This window comes from Diplotaxodon limnothrissa, linkage group LG20 (genome assembly GCF_057381915.1).
Source record: "Diplotaxodon limnothrissa isolate DT_005_m linkage group LG20, D_limnothrissa_male_GT1.1, whole genome shotgun sequence".
In the NCBI taxonomy this organism is placed as follows: domain Eukaryota; kingdom Metazoa; phylum Chordata; class Actinopteri; order Cichliformes; family Cichlidae; genus Diplotaxodon; species Diplotaxodon limnothrissa.
Genome location: NC_140615.1, coordinates 8,912,394 through 8,939,188, shown reverse-complemented (window position 1 = coordinate 8,939,188; position 26,795 = coordinate 8,912,394). Strand labels below are relative to the sequence as shown.

At 39.6% G+C, this 26,795-nt stretch overlaps 8 protein-coding genes across 8 annotated transcripts; 4 read left to right on the top strand and 4 right to left on the bottom strand.

The window, feature by feature from the left end:
• Positions 1 to 1,134: 1,134 nt before the first annotated feature.
• Positions 1,135 to 2,627, bottom strand: LOC146610525 (uncharacterized). The gene is made up of 2 exons (XM_085344884.1): positions 2,367 to 2,627; positions 1,135 to 2,246 (listed from the first exon to the last, which is right to left on the bottom strand). The coding sequence occupies exons 1-2, from the start codon at positions 2,541 to 2,543 to the stop codon at positions 1,653 to 1,655; spliced, it is 771 nt and encodes a 256-aa protein (XP_085201010.1). The 5' UTR covers positions 2,544 to 2,627; the 3' UTR covers positions 1,135 to 1,652.
• A 1,264-nt stretch (positions 2,628 to 3,891) lies between these two features.
• On the top strand, positions 3,892 to 6,168 carry LOC146610524 (uncharacterized). The gene has a single exon (XM_085345252.1). It carries the CDS (start codon positions 3,892 to 3,894, stop codon positions 6,166 to 6,168), a length of 2,277 nt encoding a protein of 758 aa, XP_085201378.1.
• Positions 6,169 to 8,068: 1,900 nt separating this feature from the next.
• Positions 8,069 to 9,241, bottom strand: LOC146610523 (uncharacterized). The gene is made up of 2 exons (XM_085345013.1): positions 8,981 to 9,241; positions 8,069 to 8,860 (listed from the first exon to the last, which is right to left on the bottom strand). The coding sequence occupies exons 1-2, from the start codon at positions 9,155 to 9,157 to the stop codon at positions 8,267 to 8,269; spliced, it is 771 nt and encodes a 256-aa protein (XP_085201139.1). The 5' UTR covers positions 9,158 to 9,241; the 3' UTR covers positions 8,069 to 8,266.
• Positions 9,242 to 10,505: 1,264 nt separating this feature from the next.
• Positions 10,506 to 12,782, top strand: LOC146610522 (uncharacterized). The gene has a single exon (XM_085344564.1). The coding sequence runs from the start codon at positions 10,506 to 10,508 to the stop codon at positions 12,780 to 12,782; it is 2,277 nt and encodes a 758-aa protein (XP_085200690.1).
• Positions 12,783 to 15,107: 2,325 nt separating this feature from the next.
• Positions 15,108 to 16,216, bottom strand: LOC146610521 (uncharacterized). Its single transcript, XM_085344969.1, has 2 exons — positions 16,020 to 16,216; positions 15,108 to 15,899 (listed from the first exon to the last, which is right to left on the bottom strand). Exons 1-2 carry the CDS (start codon positions 16,194 to 16,196, stop codon positions 15,306 to 15,308), a joined length of 771 nt encoding a protein of 256 aa, XP_085201095.1. The 5' UTR covers positions 16,197 to 16,216; the 3' UTR covers positions 15,108 to 15,305.
• A 1,327-nt stretch (positions 16,217 to 17,543) lies between these two features.
• LOC146610520 (uncharacterized) lies at positions 17,544 to 19,820 on the top strand. Its single transcript, XM_085345251.1, has one exon. It carries the CDS (start codon positions 17,544 to 17,546, stop codon positions 19,818 to 19,820), a length of 2,277 nt encoding a protein of 758 aa, XP_085201377.1.
• Positions 19,821 to 21,400: 1,580 nt separating this feature from the next.
• LOC146610519 (uncharacterized) lies at positions 21,401 to 22,893 on the bottom strand. The gene is made up of 2 exons (XM_085344885.1): positions 22,633 to 22,893; positions 21,401 to 22,512 (listed from the first exon to the last, which is right to left on the bottom strand). The coding sequence occupies exons 1-2, from the start codon at positions 22,807 to 22,809 to the stop codon at positions 21,919 to 21,921; spliced, it is 771 nt and encodes a 256-aa protein (XP_085201011.1). The 5' UTR covers positions 22,810 to 22,893; the 3' UTR covers positions 21,401 to 21,918.
• Positions 22,894 to 24,156: 1,263 nt separating this feature from the next.
• Positions 24,157 to 26,433, top strand: LOC146610518 (uncharacterized). Its single transcript, XM_085345250.1, has one exon. The coding sequence runs from the start codon at positions 24,157 to 24,159 to the stop codon at positions 26,431 to 26,433; it is 2,277 nt and encodes a 758-aa protein (XP_085201376.1).
• Positions 26,434 to 26,795: the final 362 nt, after the last annotated feature.

Genomic DNA, 26,795 nt, shown 5'->3' with positions numbered 1-26,795 from the left:
CTAATCCTTGTATTTACCCTGACTAACAAAATATCTCTGCTGAAGTCACTGAGATGGTTTATATGAGAAACAGAAATGTTACTGGCCTGATCAGTCACTAGGCAATGTTGCCGTTACTGTACCTTTAGGAGTTACACAGTCAGAGCAACATGCTGGACTCTTCTTTAGCTCCTCTGCAGAGCCCATTATTAAATATGTGCAAACAGCAGCATGTTTCTGGCTCCCTCCACACATGGTCAAGGTCAGGTTTATTGATCGAGCACATTTCCAACAGCCCATGCTGCACAACTTGCTTTACAAACTAGAATGCAACTAAAACAAGTAAAATGCACTACAATGACGCAATAAAATATAAATGAATAATAACACTAAAATAAAATAGAATGCATTTAAATTACTTATTGGCAGCTGATTTGACGCAGTTTCAACTGAAGATGAATCAATGAGAGGATTAAAAAAAAATGTTCTCACAGTTTTCTTCAGTCGCAAACTGTCTTTAATATCAGACATATTCCAATATTCCAGTTTCTAGCAGATATCTCAGTTTCTTGATAACACAGCTGATACATACTCCAATGTTTAATGCAAGCAAAAACTTTTTGAATGCTTCTCAGAGGAGATCACAGCACTCATAACACTGGTTTTAATTTTCAACACATTATCGGTCTTTACCGCAGTAAAATCAGGTAGCTGTCATTCAATGCCAACATCAGCCTACCTGACAAAGCCAAACTAAATGAAGCTTTTCCATCAACTTCCATCAGACATTATAGTTTATCCAAGCAAAATGTTTTCTTTTTAAAAATCTATGGTTTTGAGGAAAACAACAGCATCTATGAAAGTACATGAATTATTGATTAGGCTATTTGAAAATGGTGAAAGACAAGTCTGATAAAAAGCTGAAAAGATGCTGACACTGTTGTATTTCACGTTAGAATGAATGAAACAAAACTGTAATGCCTGAAAGAAATGTACAGTGGATTTCTCATTTGACTATAAAATATAAATGACTTTTGGGGTGGAGGGACTGAATAGCCAAATTCAATATAAAGATCTACTGTTCCATCACGTTTGGCAGCAAATATCTCATTTATCAGTGCATAGTGGAAATAAATAAGCATTCAACCTCTGATTTGACATTTTATTACTGTCTTAACAAAAGTTGCAGTCAGAAAACATGAAATTCTGCAAAAGAACGATACAAGCTGAACTCATTTTGGTTTGAAGTGAATCAGATGCCATTCATTCACCGACTCCATTTCTAATTTGCCATTTCCCAATCCAGTAGAGAGCTCTGACTTGAATCATGTGTGGAAGGGACAAAGTACAACTCTGAGCAGCACCGTACAGCACGCAGAGACAGTGTGCATCTCTATCGCTGCTGCAGGTATGAAGCTGTGAGGATCATTGACCAGAATGCGTCCTTTTAACAAACTGATGAAACCAGCTGTAACACAGGACTTGTTGTTTTGTTTTTTTAATGCAGACCAGCAAATGCGTTCTAGGAAGAAAGAGTCAGCTGATTCATTTGCTACAATATAAGAGGTATTAGCAGTTCACCCTCCTTCTTAGCGTATGGCACAGTTTTTAAAAGTAGAGGCAGAGTTTCTGTTTAATGCTGTGAAACCTCTGCCACACTCAGCTGTTATCCATCAGTGTTTAGCAGCCCGACTGGGCTTTTTAACAGTCTTCACTTTTACAGAGTTTTTGTATAGTAGCAGTCTCTCTGTGGTGTGAGGTGGCAAGCGGTTCCTTTTTGCTTTCACAATGCACGCAGCCATCGGACTGAAACGGTCAAAACCTCCAGATGTGGCGGGCACCGCCAGCAGCTTCTTGGCGAGGCCTTGGAGCTTCGGGAATCGAGAAGCACATTTCCAGTACTGAAGAGTAGAGTTGCTTTCCCACAGCGGTTCAGACAGGTACACGTCGAACTCTGACATCTTTAGAGTCTTTGCAGGCGGCTGAAGGAAGTTGAAGATGGACTTCCTCTTGAGGTCGTTTTCACTGATTTCAGGACAGTTGTTGTCTGAGCTGCCAGCACAAGTGTCCATCACGCCATCTGTCTGGCTTTCTTCTTTCACATCGTGCTCCAGCCCACTGCCTGTCTGATCTTTCTCTGCCTCAACAGTAGGAAATGTTGAGGCTTCCATGTTTTCTAATGTGGACTCAACAATGCTGCGAGCCTCAGATTTTGACGGAGGTGTTAGGAAATCATTCTGTTCATCCTGGTTGTCATCAGAAAACGGCTGCAAAAAAAATGGTTGTTTTAAATGTACACACATTTTTTTCCTATATCTACTCAACACGCATATTCAATTAAATATAAATCTACAGAAGTCCGCTATGCTTCTGGCCTAATTTGGTACCTGCAGTTTGATCCTAGGATCCAGCACAGCAGCTAGTATCATGTCCTTCTGGTGAATCACTGGCTGGAAGTGTGTGTAGAGGCCTGTGCGCAGGGCCTTGCAGAAGTGGGTGTAGTTGGTGACACAATTCTCCAAGGTTTTATCAAGTCCAATGAGGGACGGTATGATGAGAGACATAGTCACACCATTTCCCTGCAGGACCTACGATAGATAAGACACAAACATGGCATCCACAGTGAAGACATCGTGGACAGCGGAGAATCTCCCGGTGGTGGAGCAGACTGGGACAGAGTTCCACTGATGAAAAAGAGAGTCACGATGGATATTATAAAAATTAAATAAAAAAAGATTCAGACCAAAAGATTTGTGATCTACACAATCCAAGCTGATCAACGATAAGCTCAGTATTTTCATTTAATATATTTTTCATCTGCTTGAATGTTTCCTGCTTCACACAGTGCTCAACCTGCTAGATTTTTGTTTGTTATTCATTTATTTTAAATGTCTAATCTTATCTTTGAATCAAACATTCATACATATATACACTGTGTTCATTATAATAACATACATATATACTGTCAGACACCACTCTGACATTCCATTCATGCTCAGCTGAATATTAAAATGGACAAATATGTGTCATCTCTGCATACGCTATGATCATTATAGAATGACATGAAATATTAAAACTGAGCTTAATCTTCAACATAAGCAGTAGTCATATAAATTCATATACTCTTAAGCACAAATGGTGAAAGTTTTTCTGCAGAATAAGTAGCCTATTAGTTGTATCTGTATTGCGGTGTTCTGATAGTATGGCTTCTTATACTGAAGAAATGGATCTAAATAAATAACTAAATAAATCCTCCAGCACTCGTTATTGTCACCTATTGCTAATGTTTTGACGCTGCCAACCTCTCATACGCTGTAAGAATTTAATTCAACTGTTTATCACAGAAAAAGTGTGACTTGTAGGACACGTAACACTAGCGGGCATAATGTTAGCTTAATAGTCAGCTCAACAGCTGTTGTTAGCTCCGGACAAGTGACTACAACAGTAGCGATGAGCCCCGATGAACGGATCCGGGGGCGGATGGGCTCGTACATAAATGGATCGATCGGGGCGGGATACGGTGGGAAACGACAGATACCTTAAACTTGAAGACAGCCCAAGTAGAAGGATCGCTAAAGTCTGCTAAAAAAAGAAATCGCAATGCAAGTTGAACAAACTTGCAAAGACACAATATCAAATTGAACCCATTCTGGTACAAAATGACATCATAATAGACTGTCCTTTGAATGTCACGACGTTCGGCGATAACGTCACTTGAACTCCTTTGAAGACAGTTCTGGGGGCGGAGTCAGAGCCTATAAATATCCCTCGAGTACATACCTTGAACCCATAGATCGCTATAGTTCTGAACTAACAGTTTCCACTTGCGAACACTTTGTCTCATTGAGTAGATCATTTTTCAAACACAGAATAACACGTCGTATAAACTAAACTAAATACATTCATTTCAAAATGAGCTCCCTAAGCTACTTTGATATGCAGATGCTCAGAAATGAGATAGAAAATTACAAACAAGCTGAAAAACTTCAGCTTGAGGAAATCCAAGAAAAGAATTGTAGGATTTCAAGTCTTGAGGCATCTTTGAAAGAAGAGCAGGGACTGGTTGCAAAGATGAAAGAGGAGTCCAAAGAAATGCAGGTGCTCAGAAATGAGATAGAAAAGTACAAACAAGCTGAAAAGCTTCAGTTGGAGGAAATCGATGAAAAGAATTGTAAGATTTCAAGTCTTGAGGCATCTTTGAAAGAAGAGCAGGAACTGGTTGCGAAGATGAAAGAGGAGTCCAAAGAAATGCAGGTGCTCAGATATGAGATAGAAAATTACAAACAAGCTGAAAAACTTCAGCTTGAGGAAATCGATGAAAAAAATTCTAAGATTTCAAGTCTTGAGGCATCTTTGAAAGAAGAACAGGAACTGGTTGCGAAGATGACAGAGGAATCCAAAGATGAAAAGATGGAAAAAATGGAAAATGTTTTGCTGGAAACCAAATCCCAGCTAAGGTCCGCAGAGTCACAGAACGTAGATCTCACAAACAAATATGAGGCAAAAATTCGGGCTCTTCATAAGGCAATCAAACACCTTGAAAATAAGTGTGCCACTGAAAAAACGATGCGGGACAAGAAAGAAAAGGAGGTGGAATCTCTGGTTGTCCTTAAAATCAAAAATGAGCAGGAAAAACAAGAACTCAAGATGAAGCTAAGCAAGACGACTGAGGAAAAAAATGAAACACTTAAAGAACTGCAGAAACAAAATGAGCAGCTTCAGACTGAGATTCAGAACAATGAGAAGTACATTCATCGTAATGACTTCCTTGAAAGAAGGATAGACGAGCTTCTTACACTACCTGGGGAGGTGTACTGCCGTCAACAGAAAGTTAAAAGTGTGGAAGAAGAAAAAGAGAAACTACAGGCTGAACTTAAAAAGTGTCAAAGACAAAATGAGGAGTATAAAGCGGGAAAGCGCTGGGCAATAGATGAGAAAAACCAACTGACAAAGAAAAATGATGAACTGAAAGTACGTCTTAGGGAGAAGGAATGTAACAACATAACGTTGAGGAAAGAGTTAAAAGCTAAAGTCCTGGAATCTGAAAGTCAGATAAAGGAGCTGGCAAGGCAACGTTTTACTATCGACCGTCTGGAAAACTGCCTTGAGGTTAAAACTAAGCAAATAATTATATTTGAAAATGAGACGCAGGAGTCTGGGAAGAAAATTTCATCCCAAGAAAATAACATAGCCCGTCTGAAAACTGCTCTTAGCAAAGCAGAAAACGATCTGGAACTGGAGATAAAGAGACGTGAAAATCTTAGGTCTGATAAAGTGCTCCTTTCTGAGACAAAGTTCTGCATTGAGAACGAACTCTATACAGCTAGAGACACTATAAAGACACTTCAGAATAAAATCAAAGAAAAGGCTCAAGAACTCCAAGAGACAAACGTAGACCTTGCCAATGCTAAGACCAGCTATAATGCTGTAAAGACTGAGCTGGACATTATCAAACTGCAGCAGGCAGAACAAAAGAAAGAACACGAGAAACAGCTTAGCTCTGCAAATGACAACCTCTTCACAGTGAAGTCAAAGTTGACGCAAACTGTGGAGGACAAAGAAGAGGTTGAGAAAGCTCTGACAAAGTCCAAACACACAGTATTTAAGCTTGAGCAAGTAATAGAAGAACTGGAAACTGACATTGGCATTCAACGACAAAAGAATGCAGTACAGAAAAAAGAAAATGACGATCTGCTGCAACAGCTGAAGGGACTTTATGACACGCTCGGCCGCACTGTGCAAGTCGAGAAAAAAGCCTCCCCAGAGCAGCAAAGAAAGGATGGGGATGAACAAATAGCCCGGAAAAAGGTGAGATTTGACCTGAGTAATGTGGAATACTTTCCATCCAAAGGCGACAATGAGCTGAAAGAACAACAGAAAGAAATTAGAGACCTTAAGGGTAAAAAGGGTAACAAGCTTACCACATATGACAGTAAGCTAAAAGCAGTGCATGGCCTGCTACCTCCTATTTCCACTAGGGCCCGGTCTAAAACTGTAGACAACTCAAAGAAGCAGTCTGAGTCTAGGAGCTCACCCAACCTCAAGTCCACTGTTACTCCCAAGGCAGAAGAAGAAATGTTTCATCCCCATTCACCTGAACTTACTTCCCAGTCAACTCTACGTAGAGTATACAATCCTGCTACAAAAATACTCAAGCGCCGGCTTTCAGCCAAACCCAACCACATCTAAAAAATCCTCCTACCAGTTCCCTACAATCTCTGCGTTATTGTAGGGATGTTACCTTGCAATATTATATTATATAATATAATAAAGGTTTAAAATTGGCACAAATAAAATTGATGTGAACTGAATTTTTCTTTTGATGTGTACAAGTGGTTGTATTTGAGTACTTTTGATCTGCTTTTATTCACTACTACGCACACACTGGCTTCAAAAATACAAAGTGATGGCAGTCCCCATGAAAAGGGAATTTTGGCTTCATTTTTGTACAGTGGCAGGAAGTGGAGTGAGGTTATTAAAATAGGCTGTTCTCAGCTATTTTTAAAGCTACATTTTAGTTAGTTTTTAGTTAGCAAACCTTTAGTTACTGTGGCCAAATACATATTTCATTTTTTAAAGTAAACACATTCTCAGTCACTCGCAGTCAGACATTGAGCAAAAGCACATGTTCGGTAGCTAATCCTTGTATTTACCCTGACTAACAAAATATCTCTGCTGAAGTCACTGAGATGGTTTATATGAGAAACAGAAATGTTACTGGCCTGATCAGTCACTAGGCAATGTTGCCGTTACTGTACCTTTAGGAGTTACACAGTCAGAGCAACATGCTGGACTCTTCTTTAGCTCCTCTGCAGAGCCCATTATTAAATATGTGCAAACAGCAGCATGTTTCTGGCTCCCTCCACACATGGTCAAGGTCAGGTTTATTGATCGAGCACATTTCCAACAGCCCATGCTGCACAACTTGCTTTACAAACTAGAATGCAACTAAAACAAGTAAAATGCACTACAATGACGCAATAAAATATAAATGAATAATAACACTAAAATAAAATAGAATGCATTTAAATTACTTATTGGCAGCTGATTTGACGCAGTTTCAAATGAAGATGAATCAATGAGAGGATTAAAAAAAATGTTCTCACAGTTTTCTTCAGTCGCAAACTGTCTTTAATATCAGACATATTCCAATATTCCAGTTTCTAGCAGATATCTCAGTTTCTTGATAACACAGCTGATACATACTCCAATGTTTAATGCAAGCAAAAACTTTTTGAATGCTTCTCAGAGGAGATCACAGCACTCATAACACTGGTTTTAATTTTCAACACATTATCGGTCTTTACCGCAGTAAAATCAGGTAGCTGTCATTCAATGCCAACATCAGCCTACCTGACAAAGCCAAACTAAATGAAGCTTTTCCATCAACTTCCATCAGACATTATAGTTTATCCAAGCAAAATGTTTTCTTTTTAAAAATCTATGGTTTTGAGGAAAACAACAGCATCTATGAAAGTACATGAATTATTGATTAGGCTATTTGAAAATGGTGAAAGACAAGTCTGATAAAAAGCTGAAAAGATGCTGACACTGTTGTATTTCACGTTAGAATGAATGAAACAAAACTGTAATGCCTGAAAGAAATGTACAGTGGATTTCTCATTTGACTATAAAATATAAATGACTTTTGGGGTGGAGGGACTGAATAGCCAAATTCAATATAAAGATCTACTGTTCCATCACGTTTGGCAGCAAATATCTCATTTATCAGTGCATAGTGGAAATAAATAAGCATTCAACCTCTGATTTGACATTTTATTACTGTCTTAACAAAAGTTGCAGTCAGAAAACATGAAATTCTGCAAAAGAACGATACAAGCTGAACTCATTTTGGTTTGAAGTGAATCAGATGCCATTCATTCACCGACTCCATTTCTAATTTGCCATTTCCCAATCCAGTAGAGAGCTCTGACTTGAATCATGTGTGGAAGGGACAAAGTACAACTCTGAGCAGCACCGTACAGCACGCAGAGACAGTGTGCATCTCTATCGCTGCTGCAGGTATGAAGCTGTGAGGATCATTGACCAGAATGTGTCCCTTTAACAAACTGATGAAACCAGCTGTAACACAGGACTTGTTGTTTTGTTTTTTTAATGCAGACCAGCAAATGCGTTCTAGGAAGAAAGAGTCAGCTGATTCATTTGCTACAATATAAGAGGTATTAGCAGTTCACCCTCCTTCTTAGCGTATGGCACAGTTTTTAAAAGTAGAGGCAGAGTTTCTGTTTAATGCTGTGAAACCTCTGCCACACTCAGCTGTTATCCATCAGTGTTTAGCAGCCCGACTGGGCTTTTTAACAGTCTTCACTTTTACAGAGTTTTTGTATAGTAGCAGTCTCTCTGTGGTGTGAGGTGGCAAGCGGTTCCTTTTTGCTTTCACAATGCACGCAGCCATCGGACTGAAACGGTCAAAACCTCCAGATGTGGCGGGCACCGCCAGCAGCTTCTTGGCGAGGCCTTGGAGCTTCGGGAATCGAGAAGCACATTTCCAGTACTGAAGAGTAGAGTTGCTTTCCCACAGCGGTTCAGACAGGTACACGTCGAACTCTGACATCTTTAGAGTCTTTGCAGGCGGCTGAAGGAAGTTGAAGATGGACTTCCTCTTGAGGTCGTTTTCACTGATTTCAGGACAGTTGTTGTCTGAGCTGCCAGCACAAGTGTCCATCACGCCATCTGTCTGGCTTTCTTCTTTCACATCGTGCTCCAGCCCACTGCCTGTCTGATCTTTCTCTGCCTCAACAGTAGGAAATGTTGAGGCTTCCATGTTTTCTAATGTGGACTCAACAATGCTGCGAGCCTCAGATTTTGACGGAGGTGTTAGGAAATCATTCTGTTCATCCTGGTTGTCATCAGAAAACGGCTGCAAAAAAAATGGTTGTTTTAAATGTACACACATTTTTTTCCTATATCTACTCATCACGCATATTCAATTAAATATAAATCTACAGAAGTCCGCTATGCTTCTGGCCTAATTTGGTACCTGCAGTTTGATCCTAGGATCCAGCACAGCAGCTAGTATCATGTCCTTCTGGTGAATCACTGGCTGGAAGTGTGTGTAGAGGCCTGTGCGCAGGGCCTTGCAGAAGTGGGTGTAGTTGGTGACACAATTCTCCAAGGTTTTATCAAGTCCAATGAGGGACGGTATGATGAGAGACATAGTCACACCATTTCCCTGCAGGACCTACGATAGATAAGACACAAACATGGCATCCACAGTGAAGACATCGTGGACAGCGGAGAATCTCCCGGTGGTGGAGCAGACTGGGACAGAGTTCCACTGATGAAAAAGAGAGTCACGATGGATATTATAAGAATTAAATAAAAAAAGATTCAGACCAAAAGATTTGTGATCTACACAATCCAAGCTGATCAACGATAAGCTCAGTATTTTCATTTAATATATTTTTCATCTGCTTGAATGTTTCCTGCTTCACACAGTGCTCAACCTGCTAGATTTTTGTTTGTTATTCATTTATTTTAAATGTCTAATCTTATCTTTGAATCAAACATTCATACATATATACACTGTGTTCATTATAATAACATACATATATACTGTCAGACACCACTCTGACATTCCATTCATGCTCAGCTGAATATTAAAATGGACAAATATGTGTCATCTCTGCATACGCTATGATCATTATAGAATGACATGAAATATTAAAACTGAGCTTAATCTTCAACATAAGCAGTAGTCATATAAATTCATATACTCTTAAGCACAAATGGTGAAAGTTTTTCTGCAGAATAAGTAGCCTATTAGTTGTATCTGTATTGCGGTGTTCTGATAGTATGGCTTCTTATACTGAAGAAATGGATCTAAATAAATAACTAAATAAATCCTCCAGCACTCGTTATTGTCACCTATTGCTAATGTTTTGACGCTGCCAACCTCTCATACGCTGTAAGAATTTAATTCAACTGTTTATCACAGAAAAAGTGTGACTTGTAGGACACGTAACACTAGCGGGCATAATGTTAGCTTAATAGTCAGCTCAACAGCTGTTGTTAGCTCCGGACAAGTGACTACAACAGTAGCGATGAGCCCCGATGAACGGATCCGGGGGCGGATGGGCTCGTACATAAATGGATCGATCGGGGCGGGATACGGTGGGAAACGACAGATACCTTAAACTTGAAGACAGCCCAAGTAGAAGGATCGCTAAAGTCTGCTAAAAAAAGAAATCGCAATGCAAGTTGAACAAACTTGCAAAGACACAATATCAAATTGAACCCATTCTGGTACAAAATGACATCATAATAGACTGTCCTTTGAATGTCACGACGTTCGGCGATAACGTCACTTGAACTCCTTTGAAGACAGTTCTGGGGGCGGAGTCAGAGCCTATAAATATCCCTCGAGTACATACCTTGAACCCATAGATCGCTATAGTTCTGAACTAACAGTTTCCACTTGCGAACACTTTGTCTCATTGAGTAGATCATTTTTCAAACACAGAATAACACGTCGTATAAACTAAACTAAATACATTCATTTCAAAATGAGCTCCCTAAGCTACTTTGATATGCAGATGCTCAGAAATGAGATAGAAAATTACAAACAAGCTGAAAAACTTCAGCTTGAGGAAATCCAAGAAAAGAATTGTAGGATTTCAAGTCTTGAGGCATCTTTGAAAGAAGAGCAGGGACTGGTTGCAAAGATGAAAGAGGAGTCCAAAGAAATGCAGGTGCTCAGAAATGAGATAGAAAAGTACAAACAAGCTGAAAAGCTTCAGTTGGAGGAAATCGATGAAAAGAATTGTAAGATTTCAAGTCTTGAGGCATCTTTGAAAGAAGAGCAGGAACTGGTTGCGAAGATGAAAGAGGAGTCCAAAGAAATGCAGGTGCTCAGATATGAGATAGAAAATTACAAACAAGCTGAAAAACTTCAGCTTGAGGAAATCGATGAAAAGAATTCTAAGATTTCAAGTCTTGAGGCATCTTTGAAAGAAGAACAGGAACTGGTTGCGAAGATGACAGAGGAATCCAAAGATGAAAAGATGGAAAAAATGGAAAATGTTTTGCTGGAAACCAAATCCCAGCTAAGGTCCGCAGAGTCACAGAATGTAGATCTCACAAACAAATATGAGGCAAAAATTCGGGCTCTTCATAAGGCAATCAAACACCTTGAAAATAAGTGTGCCACTGAAAAAACGATGCGGGACAAGAAAGAAAAGGAGGTGGAATCTCTGGTTGTCCTTAAATTAAAAAATGAGCAGGAAAAACAAGAACTCAAGATGAAGCTAAGCAAGACGACTGAGGAAAAAAATGAAACACTTAAAGAACTGCAGAAACAAAATGAGCAGCTTCAGACTGAGATTCAGAACAATGAGAAGTACATTCATCGTAATGACTTCCTTGAAAGAAGGATAGACGAGCTTCTTACACTACCTGGGGAGGTGTACTGCCGTCAACAGAAAGTTAAAAGTGTGGAAGAAGAAAAAGAGAAACTACAGGCTGAACTTAAAAAGTGTCAAAGACAAAATGAGGAGTATAAAGCGGGAAAGCGCTGGGCAATAGACGAGAAAAACCAACTGACAAAGAAAAATGATGAACTGAAAGTACGTCTTAGGGAGAAGGAATGTAACAACATAACGTTGAGGAAAGAGTTAAAAGCTAAAGTCCTGGAATCTGAAAGTCAGATAAAGGAGCTGGCAAGGCAACGTTTTACTATCGACCGTCTGGAAAACTGCCTTGAGGTTAAAACTAAGCAAATAATTATATTTAAAAATGAGACGCAGGAGTCTGGGAAGAAAATTTCATCCCAAGAAAATAACATAGCCCGTCTGAAAACTGCTCTTAGCAAAGCAGAAAACGATCTGGAACTGGAGATAAAGAGACGTGAAATTCTTAGGTCTGATAAAGTGCTCCTTTCTGAGACAAAGTTCTGCATTGAGAACGAACTCTATACAGCTAGAGACACTATAAAGACACTTCAGAATAAAATCAAAGAAAAGGCTCAAGAACTCCAAGAGACAAACGTAGACCTTGCCAATGCTAAGACCAGCTATAATGCTGTAAAGACTGAGCTGGACATTATCAAACTGCAGCAGGCAGAACAAAAGAAAGAACACGAGAAACAGCTTAGCTCTGCAAATGACAACCTCTTCACAGTGAAGTCAAAGTTGACGCAAACTGTGGAGGACAAAGAAGAGGTTGAGAAAGCTCTGACAAAGTCCAAACACACAGTATTTAAGCTTGAGCAAGTAATAGAAGAACTGGAAACTGACATTGGCATTCAACGACAAAAGAATGCAGTACAGAAAAAAGAAAATGACGATCTGCTGCAACAGCTGAAGGGACTTTATGACACGCTCGGCCGCACTGTGCAAGTCGAGAAAAAAGCCTCCCCAGAGCAGCAAAGAAAGGATGGGGATGAACAAATAGCCCGGAAAAAGGTGAGATTTGACCTGAGTAATGTGGAATACTTTCTATCCAAAGGCGACAATGAGCTGAAAGAACAACAGAAAGAAATTAGAGACCTTAAGGGTAAAAAGGGTAACAAGCTTACCACATATGACAGTAAGCTAAAAGCAGTGCATGGCCTGCTACCTCCTATTTCCACTAGGGCCCGGTCTAAAACTGTAGACAACTCAAAGAAGCAGTCTGAGTCTAGGAGCTCACTCAACCTCAAGTCCACTGTTACTCCCAAGGCAGAAGAAGAAATGTTTCATCCCCATTCACCTGAACTTACTTCCCAGTCAACTCTACGTAGAGTATACAATCCTGGTGCAAAACTACTCAAGCGCCGGCCTTCAGCCAAACCCAACCACATCTAAAAAATCCTCCTACCAGTTCTCACACTGACCCCAAAGAAATAATCAGCTTTTAAGCTGGTTAAAAAATATCTATTTCTTTGTTTCCAAAGTCAAAATAAATCACAAAGAGACAATATCAGAAAAAAATTTAATACCCGCCCATCCTGAGGGTATATTACATCCGTAACCCAGGAGAGGCTGTATTTGCTATAACATCATAAATGTAAGACAATAAGGACATCTCTGCATGTGTGAGGAAGTGACATGCATTTCATCTATGTCGCTTCATCACCCCCAACCGGTCGAGGTAGATGGCCGCCCCTCACTGAGCCTGGTTCTACTGAAGGTTTCTTCCTATTAAAAGGGAGTTTTTCCTTCCCACTGTCGCCAAGTGCTTGCTCATAGGGGATCTTCGGATTGTTGGGTTTTCTCTGCATTATTGTAGGGATGTTAACTTGCAATATTATATAATATTGCAAGTTAACATCCCTACAATCTCTGCGTTATTGTAGGGATGTTACCCTAAAGTTTTAAAATTGGCACAAATAAAATTGATGTGAACTGAATTTTTCTTTTGATGTGTACAAGTGGTTGTATTTGAGTACTTTTGATCTGCTTTTATTCACTACTACGCACACACTGGCTTCAAAAATACAAAGTGATGGCAGTCCCCATGAAAAGGGAATTTTGGCTTCATTTTTGTACAGTGGCAGGAAGTGGAGTGAGGTTATTAAAATAGGCTGTTCTCAGCTATTTTTAAAGCTACATTTTAGTTAGTTTTTAGTTAGCGAACCTTTAGTTACTGTGGCCAAATACATATTTCATTTTTTAAAGTAAACACATTCTCAGTCACTCGCAGTCAGACATTGAGCAAAAGCACATGTTCGGTAGCTAATCCTTGTATTTACCCTGACTAACAAAATATCTCTGCTGAAGTCACTGAGATGGTTTATATGAGAAACAGAAATGTTACTGGCCTGATCAGTCACTAGGCAATGTTGCCGTTACTGTACCTTTAGGAGTTACACAGTCAGAGCAACATGCTGGACTCTTCTTTAGCTCCTCTGCAGAGCCCATTATTAAATATGTGCAAACAGCAGCATGTTTCTGGCTCCCTCCACACATGGTCAAGGTCAGGTTTATTGATCGAGCACATTTCCAACAGCCCATGCTGCACAACTTGCTTTACAAACTAGAATGCAACTAAAACAAGTAAAATGCACTACAATGACGCAATAAAATATAAATGAATAATAACACTAAAATAAAATAGAATGCATTTAAATTACTTATTGGCAGCTGATTTGACGCAGTTTCAACTGAAGATGAATCAATGAGAGGATTAAAAAAAAAATGTTCTCACAGTTTTCTTCAGTCGCAAACTGTCTTTAATATCAGACATATTCCAATATTCCAGTTTCTAGCAGATATCTCAGTTTCTTGATAACACAGCTGATACATACTCCAATGTTTAATGCAAGCAAAAACTTTTTGAATGCTTCTCAGAGGAGATCACAGCACTCATAACACTGGTTTTAATTTTCAACACATTATCGGTCTTTACCGCAGTAAAATCAGGTAGCTGTCATTCAATGCCAACATCAGCCTACCTGACAAAGCCAAACTAAATGAAGCTTTTCCATCAACTTCCATCAGACATTATAGTTTATCCAAGCAAAATGTTTTCTTTTTAAAAATCTATGGTTTTGAGGAAAACAACAGCATCTATGAAAGTACATGAATTATTGATTAGGCTATTTGAAAATGGTGAAAGACAAGTCTGATAAAAAGCTGAAAAGATGCTGACACTGTTGTATTTCACGTTAGAATGAATGAAACAAAACTGTAATGCCTGAAAGAAATGTACAGTGGATTTCTCATTTGACTATAAAATATAAATGACTTTTGGGGTGGAGGGACTGAATAGCCAAATTCAATATAAAGATCTACTGTTCCATCACGTTTGGCAGCAAATATCTCATTTATCAGTGCATAGTGGAAATAAATAAGCATTCAACCTCTGATTTGACATTTTATTACTGTCTTAACAAAAGTTGCAGTCAGAAAACATGAAATTCTGCAAAAGAACGATACAAGCTGAACTCATTTTGGTTTGAAGTGAATCAGATGCCATTCATTCACCGACTCCATTTCTAATTTGCCATTTCCCAATCCAGTAGAGAGCTCTGACTTGAATCATGTGTGGAAGGGACAAAGTACAACTCTGAGCAGCACCGTACAGCACGCAGAGACAGTGTGCATCTCTATCGCTGCTGCAGGTATGAAGCTGTGAGGATCATTGACCAGAATGCGTCCCTTTAACAAACTGATGAAACCAGCTGTAACACAGGACTTGTTGTTTTGTTTTTTTAATGCAGACCAGCAAATGCGTTCTAGGAAGAAAGAGTCAGCTGATTCATTTGCTACAATATAAGAGGTATTAGCAGTTCACCCTCCTTCTTAGCGTATGGCACAGTTTTTAAAAGTAGAGGCAGAGTTTCTGTTTAATGCTGTGAAACCTCTGCCACACTCAGCTGTTATCCATCAGTGTTTAGCAGCCCGACTGGGCTTTTTAACAGTCTTCACTTTTACAGAGTTTTTGTATAGTAGCAGTCTCTCTGTGGGGTGAGGTGGCAAGCGGTTCCTTTTTGCTTTCACAATGCACGCAGCCATCGGACTGAAACGGTCAAAACCTCCAGATGTGGCGGGCACCGCCAGCAGCTTCTTGGCGAGGCCTTGGAGCTTCGGGAATCGAGAAGCACATTTCCAGTACTGAAGAGTAGAGTTGCTTTCCCACAGCGGTTCAGACAGGTACACGTCGAACTCTGACATCTTTAGAGTCTTTGCAGGCGGCTGAAGGAAGTTGAAGATGGACTTCCTCTTGAGGTCGTTTTCACTGATTTCAGGACAGTTGTTGTCTGAGCTGCCAGCACAAGTGTCCATCACGCCATCTGTCTGGCTTTCTTCTTTCACATCGTGCTCCAGCCCACTGCCTGTCTGATCTTTCTCTGCCTCAACAGTAGGAAATGTTGAGGCTTCCATGTTTTCTAATGTGGACTCAACAATGCTGCGAGCCTCAGATTTTGACGGAGGTGTTAGGAAATCATTCTGTTCATCCTGGTTGTCATCAGAAAACGGCTGCAAAAAAAATGGTTGTTTTAAATGTACACACATTTTTTTCCTATATCTACTCAACACGCATATTCAATTAAATATAAATCTACAGAAGTCCGCTATGCTTCTGGCCTAATTTGGTACCTGCAGTTTGATCCTAGGATCCAGCACAGCAGCTAGTATCATGTCCTTCTGGTGAATCACTGGCTGGAAGTGTGTGTAGAGGCCTGTGCGCAGGGCCTTGCAGAAGTGGGTGTAGTTGGTGACACAATTCTCCAAGGTTTTATCAAGTCCAATGAGGGACGGTATGATGAGAGACATAGTCACACCATTTCCCTGCAGGACCTACGATAGTTAAGACACAAACATGGCATCCACAGTGAAGACATCGTGGACAGCGGAGAATCTCCCGGTGGTGGAGCAGACTGGGACAGAGTTCCACTGATGAAAAAGAGAGTCACGATGGATATTATAAGAATTAAATAAAAAAAGATTCAGACCAAAAGATTTGTGATCTACACAATCCAAGCTGATCAACGATAAGCTCAGTATTTTCATTTAATATATTTTTCATCTGCTTGAATGTTTCCTGCTTCACACAGTGCTCAACCTGCTAGATTTTTGTTTGTTATTCATTTATTTTAAATGTCTAATCTTATCTTTGAATCAAACATTCATACATATATACACTGTGTTCATTATAATAACATACATATATACTGTCAGACACCACTCTGACATTCCATTCATGCTCAGCTGAATATTAAAATGGACAAATATGTGTCATCTCTGCATACGCTATGATCATTATAGAATGACATGAAATATTAAAACTGAGCTTAATCTTCAACATAAGCAGTAGTCATATAAATTCATATACTCTTAAGCACAAATGGTGAAAGTTTTTCTGCAGAATAAGTAGCCTATTAGTTGTATCTGTATTGCGGTGTTCTGATAGTATGGCTTCTTATACTGAAGAAATGGATCTAAATAAATAACTAAATAAATCCTCCAGCACTCGTTATTGTCACCTATTGCTAATGTTTTGACGCTGCCAACCTCTCATACGCTGTAAGAATTTAATTCAACTGTTTATCACAGAAAAAGTGTGACTTGTAGGACACGTAACACTAGCGGGCATAATGTTAGCTTAATAGTCAGCTCAACAGCTGTTGTTAGCTCCGGACAAGTGACTACAACAGTAGCGATGAGCCCCGATGAACGGATCCGGGGGCGGATGGGCTCGTACATAAATGGATCGATCGGGGCGGGATACGGTGGGAAACGACAGATACCTTAAACTTGAAGACAGCCCAAGTAGAAGGATCGCTAAAGTCTGCTAAAAAAAAGAAATCGCAATGCAAGTTGAACAAACTTGCAAAGACACAATATCAAATTGAACCCATTCTGGTACAAAATGACATCATAATAGACTGTCCTTTGAATGTCACGACGTTCGGCGATAACGTCACTTGAACTCCTTTGAAGACAGTTCTGGGGGCGGAGTCAGAGCCTATAAATATCCCTCGAGTACATACCTTGAACCCATAGATCGCTATAGTTCTGAACTAACAGTTTCCACTTGCGAACACTGTCTCATTGAGTAGATCATTTTTCAAACACAGAATAACACGTCGTATAAACTAAACTAAATACATTCATTTCAAAATGAGCTCCCTAAGCTACTTTGATATGCAGATGCTCAGAAATGAGATAGAAAATTACAAACAAGCTGAAAAACTTCAGCTTGAGGAAATCCAAGAAAAGAATTGTAGGATTTCAAGTCTTGAGGCATCTTTGAAAGAAGAGCAGGGACTGGTTGCAAAGATGAAAGAGGAGTCCAAAGAAATGCAGGTGCTCAGAAATGAGATAGAAAAGTACAAACAAGCTGAAAAGCTTCAGTTGGAGGAAATCGATGAAAAGAATTGTAAGATTTCAAGTCTTGAGGCATCTTTGAAAGAAGAGCAGGAACTGGTTGCGAAGATGAAAGAGGAGTCCAAAGAAATGCAGGTGCTCAGATATGAGATAGAAAATTACAAACAAGCTGAAAAACTTCAGCTTGAGGAAATCGATGAAAAGAATTGTAAGATTTCAAGTCTTGAGGCATCTTTGAAAGAAGAACAGGAACTGGTTGCGAAGATGACAGAGGAATCCAAAGATGAAAAGATGGAAAAAATGGAAAATGTTTTGCTGGAAACCAAATCCCAGCTAAGGTCCGCAGAGTCACAGAATGTAGATCTCACAAACAAATATGAGGCAAAAATTCGGGCTCTTCATAAGGCAATCAAACACCTTGAAAATAAGTGTGCCACTGAAAAAACGATGCGGGACAAGAAAGAAAAGGAGGTGGAATCTCTGGTTGTCCTTAAAATCAAAAATGAGCAGGAAAAACAAGAACTCAAGATGAAGCTAAGCAAGACGACTGAGGAAAAAAATGAAACACTTAAAGAACTGCAGAAACAAAATGAGCAGCTTCAGACTGAGATTCAGAACAATGAGAAGTACATTCATCGTAATGACTTCCTTGAAAGAAGGATAGACGAGCTTCTTACACTACCTGGGGAGGTGTACTGCCGTCAACAGAAAGTTAAAAGTGTGGAAGAAGAAAAAGAGAAACTACAGGCTGAACTTAAAAAGTGTCAAAGACAAAATGAGGAGTATAAAGCGGGAAAGCGCTGGGCAATAGACGAGAAAAACCAACTGACAAAGAAAAATGATGAACTGAAAGTACGTCTTAGGGAGAAGGAATGTAACAACATAACGTTGAGGAAAGAGTTAAAAGCTAAAGTCCTGGAATCTGAAAGTCAGATAAAGGAGCTGGCAAGGCAACGTTTTACTATCGACCGTCTGGAAAACTGCCTTGAGGTTAAAACTAAGCAAATAATTATATTTGAAAATGAGACGCAGGAGTCTGGGAAGAAAATTTCATCCCAAGAAAATAACATAGCCCGTCTGAAAACTGCTCTTAGCAAAGCAGAAAACGATCTGGAACTGGAGATAAAGAGACGTGAAAATCTTAGGTCTGATAAAGTGCTCCTTTCTGAGACAAAGTTCTGCATTGAGAACGAACTCTATACAGCTAGAGACACTATAAAGACACTTCAGAATAAAATCAAAGAAAAGGCTCAAGAACTCCAAGAGACAAACGTAGACCTTGCCAATGCTAAGACCAGCTATAATGCTGTAAAGACTGAGCTGGACATTATCAAACTGCAGCAGGCAGAACAAAAGAAAGAACACGAGAAACAGCTTAGCTCTGCAAATGACAACCTCTTCACAGTGAAGTCAAAGTTGACGCAAACTGTGGAGGACAAAGAAGAGGTTGAGAAAGCTCTGACAAAGTCCAAACACACAGTATTTAAGCTTGAGCAAGTAATAGAAGAACTGGAAACTGACATTGGCATTCAACGACAAAAGAATGCAGTACAGAAAAAAGAAAATGACGATCTGCTGCAACAGCTGAAGGGACTTTATGACACGCTCGGCCGCACTGTGCAAGTCGAGAAAAAAGCCTCCCCAGAGCAGCAAAGAAAGGATGGGGATGAACAAATAGCCCGGAAAAAGGTGAGATTTGACCTGAGTAATGTGGAATACTTTCCATCCAAAGGCGACAATGAGCTGAAAGAACAACAGAAAGAAATTAGAGACCTTAAGGGTAAAAAGGGTAACAAGCTTACCACATATGACAGTAAGCTAAAAGCAGTGCATGGCCTGCTACCTCCTATTTCCACTAGGGCCCGGTCTAAAACTGTAGACAACTCAAAGAAGCAGTCTGAGTCTAGGAGCTCACTCAACCGCAAGTCCACTGTTACTCCCAAGGCAGAAGAAGAAATGTTTCATCCCCATTCACCTGAACTTACTTCCCAGTCAACTCTACGTAGAGTATACAATCCTGCTACAAAAATACTCAAGCGCCGGCTTTCAGCCAAACCCAACCACATCTAAAAAATCCTCCTATCAGTTCCCTACAATCTCTGCGTTATTGTAGGGATGTTACCTTGCAATATTATATTATATAATATAATAAAGGTTTAAAATTGGCACAAATAAAATTGATGTGAACTGAATTTTTCTTTTGATGTGTACAAGTGGTTGTATTTGAGTACTTTTGATCTGCTTTTATTCACTACTACGCACACACTGGCTTCAAAAATACAAAGTGATGGCAGTCCCCATGAAAAGGGAATTTTGGCTTCATTTTTGTACAGTGGCAGGAAGTGGAGTGAGGTTATTAAAATAGGCTGTTCTCAGCTATTTTTAAAGCTACATTTTAGTTAGTTTTTAGTTAGCGAACCTTTAGTTACTGTGGCCAAATACATATTTCATTTTTTAAAGTAAACACATTCTCAGTCACTTGCAGTCAGACATTGAGCAAAAGCACATGTTCGGTAGCTAATCCTTGTATTTACCCTGACTAACAAAATATCTCTGCTGAAGTCACTGAGATGGTTTATATGAGAAACAGAAATGTTACTGGCCTGATCAGTCACTAGGCAATGTTGCCGTTACTGTACCTTTAGGAGTTACACAGTCAGAGCAACATGCTGGACTCTTCTTTAGCTCCTCTGCAGAGCCCATTATTAAATATGTGCAAACAGCAGCATGTTTCTGGCTCCCTCCACACATGGTCAAGGTCAGGTTTATTGATCGAGCACATTTCCAACAGCCCATGCTGCACAACTTGCTTTACAAACTAGAATGCAACTAAAACAAGTAAAATGCACTACAATGACGCAATAAAATATAAATGAATAATAACACTAAAATAAAATAGAATGCATTTAAATTACTTATTGGCAGCTGATTTGACGCAGTTTCAAATGAAGATGAATCAATGAGAGGATTAAAAAAAATGTTCTCACAGTTTTCTTCAGTCGCAAACTGTCTTTAATATCAGACATATTCCAATATTCCAGTTTCTAGCAGATATCTCAGTTTCTTGATAACACAGCTGATACATACTCCAATGTTTAATGCAAGCAAAAACTTTTTGAATGCTTCTCAGAGGAGATCACAGCACTCATAACACTGGTTTTAATTTTCAACACATTATCGGTCTTTACCGCAGTAAAATCAGGTAGCTGTCATTCAATGCCAACATCAGCCTACCTGACAAAGCCAAACTAAATGAAGCTTTTCCATCAACTTCCATCAGACATTATAGTTTATCCAAGCAAAATGTTTTCTTTTTAAAAATCTATGGTTTTGAGGAAAACAACAGCATCTATGAAAGTACATGAATTATTGATTAGGCTATTTGAAAATGGTGAAAGACAAGTCTGATAAAAAGCTGAAAAGATGCTGACACTGTTGTATTTCACGTTAGAATGAATGAAACAAAACTGTAATGCCTGAAAGAAATGTACAGTGGATTTCTCATTTGACTATAAAATATAAATGACTTTTGGGGTGGAGGGACTGAATAGCCAAATTCAATATAAAGATCTACTGTTCCATCACGTTTGGCAGCAAATATCTCATTTATCAGTGCATAGTGGAAATAAATAAGCATTCAACCTCTGATTTGACATTTTATTACTGTCTTAACAAAAGTTGCAGTCAGAAAACATGAAATTCTGCAAAAGAACGATACAAGCTGAACTCATTTTGGTTTGAAGTGAATCAGATGCCATTCATTCACCGACTCCATTTCTAATTTGCCATTTCCCAATCCAGTAGAGAGCTCTGACTTGAATCATGTGTGGAAGGGACAAAGTACAACTCTGAGCAGCACCGTACAGCACGCAGAGACAGTGTGCATCTCTATCGCTGCTGCAGGTATGAAGCTGTGAGGATCATTGACCAGAATGCGTCCTTTTAACAAACTGATGAAACCAGCTGTAACACAGGACTTGTTGTTTTGTTTTTTTAATGCAGACCAGCAAATGCGTTCTAGGAAGAAAGAGTCAGCTGATTCATTTGCTACAATATAAGAGGTATTAGCAGTTCACCCTCCTTCTTAGCGTATGGCACAGTTTTTAAAAGTAGAGGCAGAGTTTCTGTTTAATGCTGTGAAACCTCTGCCACACTCAGCTGTTATCCATCAGTGTTTAGCAGCCCGACTGGGCTTTTTAACAGTCTTCACTTTTACAGAGTTTTTGTATAGTAGCAGTCTCTCTGTGGTGTGAGGTGGCAAGCGGTTCCTTTTTGCTTTCACAATGCACGCAGCCATCGGACTGAAACGGTCAAAACCTCCAGATGTGGCGGGCACCGCCAGCAGCTTCTTGGCGAGGCCTTGGAGCTTCGGGAATCGAGAAGCACATTTCCAGTACTGAAGAGTAGAGTTGCTTTCCCACAGCGGTTCAGACAGGTACACGTCGAACTCTGACATCTTTAGAGTCTTTGCAGGCGGCTGAAGGAAGTTGAAGATGGACTTCCTCTTGAGGTCGTTTTCACTGATTTCAGGACAGTTGTTGTCTGAGCTGCCAGCACAAGTGTCCATCACGCCATCTGTCTGGCTTTCTTCTTTCACATCGTGCTCCAGCCCACTGCCTGTCTGATCTTTCTCTGCCTCAACAGTAGGAAATGTTGAGGCTTCCATGTTTTCTAATGTGGACTCAACAATGCTGCGAGCCTCAGATTTTGACGGAGGTGTTAGGAAATCATTCTGTTCATCCTGGTTGTCATCAGAAAACGGCTGCAAAAAAAATGGTTGTTTTAAATGTACACACATTTTTTTCCTATATCTACTCAACACGCATATTCAATTAAATATAAATCTACAGAAGTCCGCTATGCTTCTGGCCTAATTTGGTACCTGCAGTTTGATCCTAGGATCCAGCACAGCAGCTAGTATCATGTCCTTCTGGTGAATCACTGGCTGGAAGTGTGTGTAGAGGCCTGTGCGCAGGGCCTTGCAGAAGTGGGTGTAGTTGGTGACACAATTCTCCAAGGTTTTATCAAGTCCAATGAGGGACGGTATGATGAGAGACATAGTCACACCATTTCCCTGCAGGACCTACGATAGATAAGACACAAACATGGCATCCACAGTGAAGACATCGTGGACAGCGGAGAATCTCCCGGTGGTGGAGCAGACTGGGACAGAGTTCCACTGATGAAAAAGAGAGTCACGATGGATATTATAAAAATTAAATAAAAAAAGATTCAGACCAAAAGATTTGTGATCTACACAATCCAAGCTGATCAACGATAAGCTCAGTATTTTCATTTAATATATTTTTCATCTGCTTGAATGTTTCCTGCTTCACACAGTGCTCAACCTGCTAGATTTTTGTTTGTTATTCATTTATTTTAAATGTCTAATCTTATCTTTGAATCAAACATTCATACATATATACACTGTGTTCATTATAATAACATACATATATACTGTCAGACACCACTCTGACATTCCATTCATGCTCAGCTGAATATTAAAATGGACAAATATGTGTCATCTCTGCATACGCTATGATCATTATAGAATGACATGAAATATTAAAACTGAGCTTAATCTTCAACATAAGCAGTAGTCATATAAATTCATATACTCTTAAGCACAAATGGTGAAAGTTTTTCTGCAGAATAAGTAGCCTATTAGTTGTATCTGTATTGCGGTGTTCTGATAGTATGGCTTCTTATACTGAAGAAATGGATCTAAATAAATAACTAAATAAATCCTCCAGCACTCGTTATTGTCACCTATTGCTAATGTTTTGACGCTGCCAACCTCTCATACGCTGTAAGAATTTAATTCAACTGTTTATCACAGAAAAAGTGTGACTTGTAGGACACGTAACACTAGCGGGCATAATGTTAGCTTAATAGTCAGCTCAACAGCTGTTGTTAGCTCCGGACAAGTGACTACAACAGTAGCGATGAGCCCCGATGAACGGATCCGGGGGCGGATGGGCTCGTACATAAATGGATCGATCGGGGCGGGATACGGTGGGAAACGACAGATACCTTAAACTTGAAGACAGCCCAAGTAGAAGGATCGCTAAAGTCTGCTAAAAAAAAGAAATCGCAATGCAAGTTGAACAAACTTGCAAAGACACAATATCAAATTTAACCCATTCTGGTACAAAATGACATCATAATAGACTGTCCTTTGAATGTCACGACGTTCGGCGATAACGTCACTTGAACTCCTTTGAAGACAGTTCTGGGGGCGGAGTCAGAGCCTATAAATATCCCTCGAGTACATACCTTGAACCCATAGATCGCTATAGTTCTGAACTAACAGTTTCCACTTGCGAACACTGTCTCATTGAGTAGATCATTTTTCAAACACAGAATAACACGTCGTATAAACTAAACTAAATACATTCATTTCAAAATGAGCTCCCTAAGCTACTTTGATATGCAGATGCTCAGAAATGAGATAGAAAATTACAAACAAGCTGAAAAACTTCAGCTTGAGGAAATCCAAGAAAAGAATTGTAGGATTTCAAGTCTTGAGGCATCTTTGAAAGAAGAGCAGGGACTGGTTGCAAAGATGAAAGAGGAGTCCAAAGAAATGCAGGTGCTCAGAAATGAGATAGAAAAGTACAAACAAGCTGAAAAGCTTCAGTTGGAGGAAATCGATGAAAAGAATTGTAAGATTTCAAGTCTTGAGGCATCTTTGAAAGAAGAGCAGGAACTGGTTGCGAAGATGAAAGAGGAGTCCAAAGAAATGCAGGTGCTCAGATATGAGATAGAAAATTACAAACAAGCTGAAAAACTTCAGCTTGAGGAAATCGATGAAAAGAATTGTAAGATTTCAAGTCTTGAGGCATCTTTGAAAGAAGAACAGGAACTGGTTGCGAAGATGACAGAGGAATCCAAAGATGAAAAGATGGAAAAAATGGAAAATGTTTTGCTGGAAACCAAATCCCAGCTAAGGTCCGCAGAGTCACAGAATGTAGATCTCACAAACAAATATGAGGCAAAAATTCGGGCTCTTCATAAGGCAATCAAACACCTTGAAAATAAGTGTGCCACTGAAAAAACGATGCGGGACAAGAAAGAAAAGGAGGTGGAATCTCTGGTTGTCCTTAAAATCAAAAATGAGCAGGAAAAACAAGAACTCAAGATGAAGCTAAGCAAGACGACTGAGGAAAAAAATGAAACACTTAAAGAACTGCAGAAACAAAATGAGCAGCTTCAGACTGAGATTCAGAACAATGAGAAGTACATTCATCGTAATGACTTCCTTGAAAGAAGGATAGACGAGCTTCTTACACTACCTGGGGAGGTGTACTGCCGTCAACAGAAAGTTAAAAGTGTGGAAGAAGAAAAAGAGAAACTACAGGCTGAACTTAAAAAGTGTCAAAGACAAAATGAGGAGTATAAAGCGGGAAAGCGCTGGGCAATAGATGAGAAAAACCAACTGACAAAGAAAAATGATGAACTGAAAGTACGTCTTAGGGAGAAGGAATGTAACAACATAACGTTGAGGAAAGAGTTAAAAGCTAAAGTCCTGGAATCTGAAAGTCAGATAAAGGAGCTGGCAAGGCAACGTTTTACTATCGACCGTCTGGAAAACTGCCTTGAGGTTAAAACTAAGCAAATAATTATATTTAAAAATGAGACGCAGGAGTCTGGGAAGAAAATTTCATCCCAAGAAAATAACATAGCCCGTCTGAAAACTGCTCTTAGCAAAGCAGAAAACGATCTGGAACTGGAGATAAAGAGACGTGAAAATCTTAGGTCTGATAAAGTGCTCCTTTCTGAGACAAAGTTCTGCATTGAGAACGAACTCTATACAGCTAGAGACACTATAAAGACACTTCAGAATAAAATCAAAGAAAAGGCTCAAGAACTCCAAGAGACAAACGTAGACCTTGCCAATGCTAAGACCAGCTATAATGCTGTAAAGATTGAGCTGGACATTATCAAACTGCAGCAGGCAGAACAAAAGAAAGAACACGAGAAACAGCTTAGCTCTGCAAATGACAACCTCTTCACAGTGAAGTCAAAGTTGACGCAAACTGTGGAGGACAAAGAAGAGGTTGAGAAAGCTCTGACAAAGTCCAAACACACAGTATTTAAGCTTGAGCAAGTAATAGAAGAACTGGAAACTGACATTGGCATTCAACGACAAAAGAATGCAGTACAGAAAAAAGAAAATGACGATCTGCTGCAACAGCTGAAGGGACTTTATGACACGCTCGGCCGCACTGTGCAAGTCGAGAAAAAAGCCTCCCCAGAGCAGCAAAGAAAGGATGGGGATGAACAAATAGCCCGGAAAAAGGTGAGATTTGACCTGAGTAATGCGGAATACTTTCCATCCAAAGGCGACAATGAGCTGAAAGAACAACAGAAAGAAATTAGAGACCTTAAGGGTAAAAAGGGTAACAAGCTTACCACATATGACAGTAAGCTAAAAGCAGTGCATGGCCTGCTACCTCCTATTTCCACTAGGGCCCGGTCTAAAACTGTAGACAACTCAAAGAAGCAGTCTGAGTCTAGGAGCTCACTCAACCTCAAGTCCACTGTTACTCCCAAGGCAGAAGAAGAAATGTTTCATCCCCATTCACCTGAACTTACTTCCCAGTCAACTCTACGTAGAGTATACAATCCTGCTACAAAAATACTCAAGCGCCGGCTTTCAGCCAAACCCAACCACATCTAAAAAATCCTCCTACCAGTTCCCTACAATCTCTGCGTTATTGTAGGGATGTTACCTTGCAATATTATATTATATAATATAATAAAGGTTTAAAATTGGCACAAATAAAATTGATGTGAACTGAATTTTTCTTTTGATGTGTACAAGTGGTTGTATTTGAGTACTTTTGATCTGCTTTTATTCACTACTACGCACACACTGGCTTCAAAAATACAAAGTGATGGCAGTCCCCATGAAAAGGGAATTTTGGCTTCATTTTTGTACAGTGGCAGGAAGTGGAGTGAGGTTATTAAAATAGGCTGTTCTCAGCTATTTTTAAAGCTACATTTTAGTTAGTTTTTAGTTAGCGAACCTTTAGTTACTGT

Excerpts from the sequence above, each read along its gene's own strand:
- LOC146610525 (XM_085344884.1), bottom strand. The coding sequence starts at position 2,543 with ATGTCTCTCATCATACCGTCCCTCATTGGACTTGATAAAACCTTGGAG. Across the intron at positions 2,247-2,366 it reads ATCCTAGGATCAAACTGCAG|CCGTTTTCTGATGACAACCA; the intron begins GTACCAAATTAG and ends TTTTTTTTGCAG.
- LOC146610524 (XM_085345252.1), top strand. The coding sequence starts at position 3,892 with ATGAGCTCCCTAAGCTACTTTGATATGCAGATGCTCAGAAATGAGATA.
- LOC146610523 (XM_085345013.1), bottom strand. The coding sequence starts at position 9,157 with ATGTCTCTCATCATACCGTCCCTCATTGGACTTGATAAAACCTTGGAG. Across the intron at positions 8,861-8,980 it reads ATCCTAGGATCAAACTGCAG|CCGTTTTCTGATGACAACCA; the intron begins GTACCAAATTAG and ends TTTTTTTTGCAG.
- LOC146610522 (XM_085344564.1), top strand. The coding sequence starts at position 10,506 with ATGAGCTCCCTAAGCTACTTTGATATGCAGATGCTCAGAAATGAGATA.
- LOC146610521 (XM_085344969.1), bottom strand. The coding sequence starts at position 16,196 with ATGTCTCTCATCATACCGTCCCTCATTGGACTTGATAAAACCTTGGAG. Across the intron at positions 15,900-16,019 it reads ATCCTAGGATCAAACTGCAG|CCGTTTTCTGATGACAACCA; the intron begins GTACCAAATTAG and ends TTTTTTTTGCAG.
- LOC146610520 (XM_085345251.1), top strand. The coding sequence starts at position 17,544 with ATGAGCTCCCTAAGCTACTTTGATATGCAGATGCTCAGAAATGAGATA.
- LOC146610519 (XM_085344885.1), bottom strand. The coding sequence starts at position 22,809 with ATGTCTCTCATCATACCGTCCCTCATTGGACTTGATAAAACCTTGGAG. Across the intron at positions 22,513-22,632 it reads ATCCTAGGATCAAACTGCAG|CCGTTTTCTGATGACAACCA; the intron begins GTACCAAATTAG and ends TTTTTTTTGCAG.
- LOC146610518 (XM_085345250.1), top strand. The coding sequence starts at position 24,157 with ATGAGCTCCCTAAGCTACTTTGATATGCAGATGCTCAGAAATGAGATA.